Source organism: Salminus brasiliensis, chromosome 5 (genome assembly GCF_030463535.1).
Source record: "Salminus brasiliensis chromosome 5, fSalBra1.hap2, whole genome shotgun sequence".
NCBI classification, from domain to species: domain Eukaryota; kingdom Metazoa; phylum Chordata; class Actinopteri; order Characiformes; family Bryconidae; genus Salminus; species Salminus brasiliensis.
The window spans coordinates 15,347,763-15,357,028 of NC_132882.1; the positions used below are offsets into that span (position 1 = coordinate 15,347,763).

Consider the following 9,266-nt stretch of genomic DNA (forward strand, 5'->3'; position numbering starts at 1 on the left):
GATAATCATCAGTTTTCTTACAATGGTGCCAGTAAACTGCTGAAATCCTACTTAGCAGCAAAACTTTAGACAGAAAAGGCAGCTGCTTTGGGGAGTCCATGGCTGCTGCTTAGTGGGACAAGGTTTGAGGAGTTAGAACAATTTCATCTTTGACTTTCTGGCCTTTTGGAGATCAGCTCATCTTCTAGTCGCTTAAGCATTCACAGTAACAGAAATGTGTGCCCAAACTTTGTCAAAAGTTGATTTCTGCTAAAATGTCTTCTGTTTATACATTATGTAACTGTTTATATGATAAAATGATCATATTATATTGTAGAGAGAAGATGTGCTCAGAAAGAAAACAGTTGATCGCGTAGACAGACAGTCTGGACGTTTGCAGGGCTGGCTTTACTTGCTGAGTGCTGTTGATTGTTGATGTGTTTTCTAAATGAAGCAGCTTTAGTGAGGTCAAATACGGTAACTGCTTGAAAATCTGCTGAGCAAGCTGGAAACTCTTGCATGACCTAGGCGTACAAGTCTTATCTAGTCACTATTTGCAGCCACTGAGTCATTTCTGATCAGGGCCAGAGACAACTGATAATCTTACATTATCCTCAAGTGCATTCTTACAAATAAATCCATTGCTGGTTAAGATACATACTTCATAATGATTGCCTAGAAGTCTTTAAAGTTTATTCCTTTTACCATATTTGAAGGCGTCCAGCTGAAAACATGTACTGCAAAATTTTCTATAAGTTTAATACAGTGCTCTCCATAATGTTTGTGTCAAAGACATATTTTCCCACATATTTGTCCCTCTGCTCTCCACAGTTAAACCATTCAAATCAAACCAGTCAGATCTGATTAAAGTACACATCCCAGACTTTAGTTTAGGTATTTATATATACATTTAGGTTTCACCACGTTAAAATCCACACTTTGCTCCTGCAATCACACAGATACAGGTTAACATTGGTCAATAAGACCTTTTTCCAAAACTCTGCAGCTCTTTTAATGACATTTTTGCAAACTGTAATCTGGCTATTCTGTTTAGAGCTTTGCATCTTGCATTGTAGTCTCTGCATTTCTGTTCAGGAAGTCTGAATGAACCAGTGAAGCAATGAAACACACCTGAGTAATCATAAACCAATTGTCCCAAATGGAGTATGGTATGTACAATGAGGTGGGCTGTGTGGATTTTAACAAGGTGAAATCGAAATGTATGCAATTCCCCTTAATTAACTTCTGGAATGTGGACTTTGTTTACATCTGATTGGTTTGAGTTGAATTATTTAACTGTGGAGCAGAGGGGCATATAAAAAAACACAGTGGAGAAGGTTATTTCATGATCATCTCAGATGCACTAGTGACACCTTCTAATGTATGCGAATACCACTGTTCGAAAGATTTAGTGATACTAAGGCCAACCAACCTTAATTTTCCAATGGCAAATAAAGTCTGAAACTGTGCTGATAATTATGCATTGAAGCATTCTTTCCAGAGAGGGGAGATTAATCATATATACATCTAGAGGTGCATATAGATGTAAAATATAACATTTATTTCTGTAAGGTTGCAAATGCATTAAATCTTGGTAATAAAATGGTATATATTTCAGTAAATATTTCATAAATTAAGTATATAAAATCTGTAAAACAGTGCAATAATGTATGTATAGTATCAGTGAACGTGTATATATTTATACTTATTTTTTTTTTATGTTTTTACTACTGTGAAGGACTATGCACCTACATTTTACCTTTACACCTGTGTTAATGTAATGTGATAATAAATGTGATTTAATTTGATTTGAATCCTCAGTTGCTAGAATAACTGATGTGCATCCATTGCCATACATTTTTCTGTTGTTCATTGCCTGAACAGTTCTTATGTTGGTAGATGAGTTTCTGTCCTGAGCAGAAGAGGAAATCAAATGGGGGCAATAAAGACATCCTCCACTGGAAAAAAGTGTGTTCAAATGCGTACATTGGTTAAACACGAGAATTATGTTGCATCACCAGAAATTAGTTTTACAGTAAACTTATACATAGAAATTGTGTTTCTGCAACATATCTCATTCATGTGGATCCACATTTCAGCCTACAGATGTTTAGATGATCTTGCCTTTCTCTCTGCTTAAATGAAAAAAAAAGTTTTATCAACTGTTTGATTTTTGCAAATGAGTTGATCTTTTACTCACCTAATTAATATGACAGAATGTGACCATGGTTACCCAAATGTAAAAGAACAGAGATTACTTCTTGGAGCCCCCAAGAAGTGGTGTGCTTGATTTGTTACAGTTCAAAAGATTTGGTGACCCTGAGATGAAACCAAACTTAATTCTTCAGCAATTCTAATAAATTGTCTCTAAATCATTCTAACAACTGCTCTAGTTAATGCCTTTTGAGTGTAGGATAAAGTATAAAGCAGATGCACCAAAAAGACAATGAAACAAGACATTATCTTATATGATATATAATCTGTAAAAGAGAATACGTGCAAAAGAGCAGCAAGTGCGAGCTGAAGCAGGTGTCAGCGATACAGTAGAGCTGGGTGGGCAGCAAGGGGGGGGGGGTACCTTAATTTGCTTATGATAAAACACCCCTGTTCAGTGGATTCAGTGTTAATATTTTCCGTAAGCATTATCTATATATGTACAGTATTTCCACACACTACACTCAATTTCCACATGAGGGTCTCGCTATCTCTTCTCCATCACTCTTCGTATTCAAATATGCAGTGCCACTGTCTCATAGCGTAAAGGAAAGACCCTGTCAGCCCTGTTGCTCATGTACACCCACTTTCCTTCTTCTATTGTTGAGCTGAGTTGGGTTAGGGGTATGAGAGTGAAAGTGAATCCCTCAAAGCTGTGGCCTGCCTGCCCCCGCTGCATATCCAAGATACACCATGGTGGATCTTCTCATGAAGTTATATAGTTGCTGTGCAGAGAGGAGTTAAAGCCTCGTGCAAATAGAACATAAACGAACAAAGAAGGGGAAGTGTGAAGCTCACGAAGAAAAGGGTGTCTGTGGGTGTCTGTGGTTTTGTACCCAAACCTTTCTCAGATTTGATCTACCTTTTCTCATGAAGCCACGCTGTATAAAACAAACACAAACAAACAAAGAAAAACAGTCCTTGCTCTGTGTGATTTCAGATCTTTAAAGCTACACATCACGTAATACTTGGCGATTTTGTGGAAATATGACAACTAATTGTTGTTTGTTTAATCAGTTCCATTGCTTACCACCAACAACTTCTCCATACAGTCTTAAAACAGTCTTAAACTGACTCTGAATGTTTAAATTTATGAATGAATGTATAAATAGTAAATATTTGACTTTAGTTGCAGTGACAAATGCAAAGGTTTTACAACCCTGTTTTTGCATCAGAATGGAAAACACTAGCTGTGTACCCTAGTCAATGTCCCCTACATAAGAAACTAAACCAGATCCTACCAGATCACTATACAGAGCACTATTACAGCGAACAGAATTTGACATGGTAATAAACAATTTTGGACACCAATTTGCTGCTGTGTTACTGAGTATCATTTTGGGCTTGTTATAGTCCACTGGACATTCTGCACATTTACAGACACCACCACAATATTGCATAACCCCAAAGGAGGGCACTCTATATGAATAGGGCAAAGTTTTAGATACAGCCCCCGTTTAGCTTTTAGACTTGTTTGTGCATTTTCCCAAGTTCTCGTCTCGAAAGGCTTTCACTAGTTGGGTGGATGTATGGAAAATATGAGGATGTAAATAATATGACAGTTTTGGGGTTTTGAAATTGGCCTGGTTTACAGCTCTGTTGTGCGTCTGTGGATTTTGCTTTTGAAACAGGACACATGGGTGTCTGAGGTTCAGGGTCTGCCACTTCTGTCACATTATTATACTAAGGCTGGGTAGTTACAGTATGACAGTCCATGGGACCATTAAACTATTGCTTATTGTTTTCCTTCACCACCTATGTTATCTTCTATGATCACTCTAATAAATTGCCTTACATAATTCTGTACAATTCATTAAAAAATATATAAAATAGTTTACTTCAGCAAGTTGGCAAAATCCTTTTTTTTTTCTTTGCAAGTATGGTATCAGCTAGTGCATAACTAATAGGTGCTTGCATCTAGTGCAATTACATTGTTAATTATATGCTAAACGTGTGCAAGTGTGATTCATTAGGTCCATCTTGACCTGCATAAAGTAGACCTACTCTCTCATAAGTAGTGTGAAACATGCGGGGGGAAAGCTCTTACCCAGCTTTCAATGGAAACCTGTTCTGCATAACTGCTAACATGATGTACAATATACATGTGGTTAAGCTGTGACTTAGTGGTGAGGTACTCCTCTCTCACGTCCACTCACAAAAATGGGAGGGAAGGCTAAAACAACAAACAAGTAAAAGAGAGAAAAGAGAGGGGGAGATTGAGTCACCCATAACATTACTGCATCACTACTCTCTTTGCTCCATCAAAACAACTGCTTCCCCCATACCCCACATCTCTCTCTGTCTCGTTCTCTTTCAGTCTCTCATGCTCTTGTTAACATGCCTGGCCTGCCGGGAAGTGGCGCAGAGCTGAGTGTGCTGACTGCACATCTGCGATCATGTCAGTCTTGCAGTCTCAGAGAGCCAGGTGGAACAGTAGATGAGGCAGCATTCACTAGAATCCTGTTCCGCTAACTAATGCAGATGATAAACAAACAAGCAAACGTACAGTAAATCATGCTTAGCGTGTTTACAGCAGTGTTATCGCAAAAAAAGTGTAGGTCCCCCCACTCGGAAACCTGGTGACATAGTCTTTGTGCCGAACGCTCAGCTACTTATTTGTTTAATGTACGGTGATGTTATTGATAAGCATGCGACACACAGGTTGCTTCAGGGCTGAAGTGTGTTCATATGAGAACCAACAAAGCAGAAATATTGGATCTGAAAGTAAAATCAGAATTAAGCCTTGTAATGTGAACCAGGACAAAACAGTTCATTTACTTCTGTGTATCCCAACTGCAGTCATAAGTCTGAGAAGAAGAATAAACTCACCACATGGTCTAATCCTTGTCATGGTGGGCTGACATGCGCGTCTTGCACACCTGGAGAGCAGTTCCAGCAGAAGAATCAGCTCCTAGCAGGGCTACCCATGCTGGACAGATCACAGAGTAGAGGCCATATGAGTATGGAGCTCCTAGGAAAAAGAGATTGTCATAGGTCTGACAGCCTGTTTGTAAAACACAAAAAGTATACAAAAAAAGTCACTTCAGCACTTCAGAGTGGGTAGTTTATCAGGAGGCAATGTTAGGCTAAAAAAGCTGCCCTGAAGATAACCACCTTATTTCCAGGACAGTTACTCTGATAATCTGTAATATGTAACATTTAGACCACTTTAGAAGCAGAGGTGGTGGAAACTTGTAGACTACCTATGCTCCAGCAGCTTTAACAAAGTTTTGTTATGTTGCCATGCAAATGCATCAAGCCTTTTATAGAGCAATGTTTCTCAACTCCAGTCTCAGAGACCCCCTGGACTGCACCGTTTTCTCAGTGTTAGATCCCAGATCCTAAAAACTATTCAGTGCAGGGGGGCTTCAGGACTAAATCAGATGTGGCATATTGCATTAGCATCAGATTGCAATGCCCAATCTGCAGTTACACATCTGAAATGAAATTTCATTGTAGTGAAAAGGAAGACTGACTGTTTGAATATTTGAGTGTCTTTGCAGTGTTTGATTGCATTGCATCACCTACTCAGTAACTCTTGCATGCATGCAAGAAAAGGAGGCTACAATGAAAGCAGATTGCAGACTGTTGTTTTGTAACATCAATATTTTTTCCATTTCTTTAAAGTCATGACATACTTTCAGACTTGAAAATTCTTCAGAGACAGAGAGCGCGAGAGCAGAAGAGGAAGAGAGACAGGAGAATCCGTGGGTTTCTGCTCTTGATCGCTTTTTCTCTCTCTCTCTCTTTGTTTCTTGCATTTTCCGTTGTGCGTCACTCGGACCATAAATGAGCAAGTCTTTGTCTCTATCTTTGAAGTCATGTGACAAAGAGAGGAATTACCTACAGAGCCACATCCCCCGCCCACACTATAATATACATACTCCACACAAACCAGAGGCAAACCAGAGCCATTGACAGTGAGTGGTTGAACAGTGGTTAGAAGAAGAGATCTCTTAGGACAAGGAGGGACACTGTACAATCAAATATGGAATTGCAAGTTCTGATTTTTCTAGCAACAACCCTGGCTATCTCACGTAAGTCTGACTGGTAATATTCTGCACATTATTGTTACAGAAAAGTAATGGTTTTAATGGCTTTTGTCTGCAAGTATGGTCTCAGCTAGTGCATAAATAGTAGGTGCTTGCATCTAGTGCAATTACATTGTTAATTATTTTATATTGTCACTGTCATATATGCTATTATATATATATATATATATATATATATATATATATATATATTATTCATGACATTAAGAACAACACCAGATTCACATTATATCAAACAATTGTAAAAAAATAAAATAAAAATGTATCCAATGAACACATATAGCAATAGATTTTACTTAGCACAGTTTAAAGCTCACATCTGTGGGAAAAATCTTTAATAAAATGTTACAATAATGATGAGGAATCAGGACATTGTAGATATAGCTATTCCATGGAAGTTTTCACTGAGTATGTGTTTGTGTGTGTGCTTCCTGCAGGTGGCCAGCATGAGGAGACTGAGGTGTTCGTGGAGAGCGGCTCAACGGCAGTGTTGCCATGCGAGGTGTACTCCCCAGATGCTCACTCTTCTGCAGTGCAATGGACAAGGAAAATTGGAGGGTAAGAGCCATCTATCCGTCTATCCCTATAATCATGCTATGATCCAAAATGAAATGAATAATGATAAAAAGAAAATACTTTTCGCATTGAAGGTAAACACTCACCTTTTCCTGCTCTTTCCCTCTCAGTAAGCTGAAGACAGTATGGCGGAGGAACAGGAATGGCCTTGAGTACCGACCAGTGGGGAAATCTTCACGTACTTACTGTCCTCAGCCAAACTTTGGAAAGGGGACATTCAGCCTTCATATGGAGGGAGTGAGAGAAGAAGATGGAGGAGAGTACTACTGTGTTGTGCAAGGAAAAACTATGCACACCAAGGCGGTCATGCTCCGAGTTGTCCGAGGTAATGTATCTCCACAGGGTGCAGATATACACATGGGCCACGATTAGTAGAAACTGAATATGAAATTTCAGCAGAATAGGATGTTATTTTTGTTTTTCTGGAGAAGAAGAGAGAACATGTAAGAGAGTTATACGCATGAAGAAGGTGATATACCAGTGTTGGGTGGGCAGAGTGATCATTTCAATACAACGCCATGTATTCCTACACATGTATTCCTACACTCACTTTCCACATGATGCTCTCTTAGTCACTGGGCTTCTCAGTATCATGACTGTAGCAAAGGAGCATTTTCAGCATCTCAGCAAATATGTATTCATGTATTTCACTCACAGTTCTGAATTATAAGTAGGTCTTTATTCACATGTGTGTCCTGTTGCTGTTCCCCTATAGTGTCCTTTACTCCTGCTGAGGTGGTGGAGGGCGATTCACTCACAGTGACCTGCAGCATCACTCCACAGCCTTACAAGGCACAAAGAAAGTGGGATCTAAACGGTTCACAGAAGTACACATGGACATCCTCTCAGTCGCTAACACTCAAATACGTGTCTCAGAAAGAGTCTGGAACCTGGAAATGCGTGGTTAGGAATTCCGAAGCATCGGGAGAGGCATCTGCGTCACTGCAAGTCAAAGGTGCTGATTTAACCTTATGAGTAATAATTAAAACTCTAATAATAATTGAACAATAGGCCAGGAGGTAAATGGGTTGAAGGCTTAACTCTGCTTAATTCCCCTCTCTCTTTATCTCCCTGCATCCCAGGAATCCTAGTCCCTAAGGGTAACCATGAAGTAATGTATGCTGAGATGGGCTCCTCTGTCACCTTGCCCTGTATCTTCTCTAACGGGCTCATTGTAAACAGCATATCCTGGAAGAAAGAGTCATCTGCAACTGGCCTTCCTCTGCTATTCCCCACATCTTTCAAGAGCTCTTCAGGCCTTAGCATCGAGAGTGTGGAGGAGGAAGACACCTACAAGTGCTCGGGACAGATAGAGACAGCCAAGAGGAAGAGAGTGAGAGTGGAGAGATATATACAGCTGGTCACTGCTCGAGGTGAGTAGAAAATGAAGACAACTACACATAAAGCTAAACTGACTTCAGGTTCGATACATGACAATTGCCAAAACCTAGGAATGTGTACTAAGCCTTTGTCTTCTTGTCGCACTGCAGTTCTGAGTTCATCCAGAAGTGGCCAACTGACCATGACCTGTGAGCTTAGCAACAGCAGCCGAGTCACTCATTATGAGTGGCTCCGTTTGGACTATGGTGAAAATGATACCCAGACGCTGATCACTGTTCAAACCTCAACATCGAAAGTTCTGAACATTCCCAAGGGTGATGAGAAACACCTGAGTGGATGGGTGTGTCGTTTCTATGAGCATCAGAGGCTTTTGGGAAATGCAACTTATCACCAGCCAATGATAAGTGAGTAAACTGCTTTGTACCTGTAGTGTCTGGCAGCCCGATGTATAAATATTCTCCATTCAAAATTGTTTATTTATTTATTTAATATTTATTTATTTATCAGTATTACACACAGACTTTCTGGACTTGCTGACTGACTTGATTTATTTGACTGTATTTGCAGGTAGATTGGAGGAACAGAAAATGTCCGGAAGCGGTAGAAAAATGATCACAGTCATTGGATTAAGTGTGATGTTACTGCTGGTGGTCCTGATTATGCTCCAGATGTACAAAAACCATCGCAGGGTGAGTTAAAAAAAAATGGTGGCTACTATTTGACTGTGCCTAACAGTATATTGTCAATTGCATAGTACATATAATATTAAATATATGACACATGCACACATCACACACAATCCTCCTTATTTATCTTTCCTATCATTTATCTCTGCAGAGAAAAATGATCATGCAGTATCCAGCTATGGAGACCATTGTCCACCTGGCCGCTAACGAACGAGAAAGAAGAGAAAGAAGCATGGGCAGAGAGGAGTTGAAGGCTAGCTGCAGTGCAGATCTGAAATCATTGACTGTAATTTCATAGTTTGTGTTTGCTTGTTTTTTTGTTTGTTTATATTTTACTGGTTTGGCAATTTTGTAAGAATTATTTATGTTGAGGGCTGATTTTACTGAGGACTATTTTTTTATGTGCATTACTGGTGTA

At 39.5% G+C, this 9,266-nt stretch overlaps 1 protein-coding gene across 1 annotated transcript; it reads left to right on the forward strand.

The window, feature by feature from the left end:
- The first annotated feature begins 4,530 nt into the window (after nucleotides 1-4,530).
- Nucleotides 4,531-9,157, forward strand: LOC140555844 (uncharacterized). The gene is made up of 8 exons (XM_072679164.1): nucleotides 4,531-4,591; nucleotides 6,683-6,803; nucleotides 6,932-7,146; nucleotides 7,537-7,776; nucleotides 7,904-8,194; nucleotides 8,312-8,566; nucleotides 8,730-8,851; nucleotides 9,000-9,157. The coding sequence occupies exons 1-8, from the start codon at nucleotides 4,531-4,533 to the stop codon at nucleotides 9,144-9,146; spliced, it is 1,452 nt and encodes a 483-aa protein (XP_072535265.1). The 3' UTR covers nucleotides 9,147-9,157.
- Nucleotides 9,158-9,266: the final 109 nt, after the last annotated feature.

Excerpts from the sequence above, each read along its gene's own strand:
- LOC140555844 (XM_072679164.1), top strand. The coding sequence starts at position 4,531 with ATGCCTGGCCTGCCGGGAAGTGGCGCAGAGCTGAGTGTGCTGACTGCA. Across the intron at positions 4,592-6,682 it reads GACTGCACATCTGCGATCAT|GTGGCCAGCATGAGGAGACT; the intron begins GTCAGTCTTGCA and ends TGCTTCCTGCAG. Across the intron at positions 6,804-6,931 it reads TGGACAAGGAAAATTGGAGG|TAAGCTGAAGACAGTATGGC; the intron begins GTAAGAGCCATC and ends TTTCCCTCTCAG.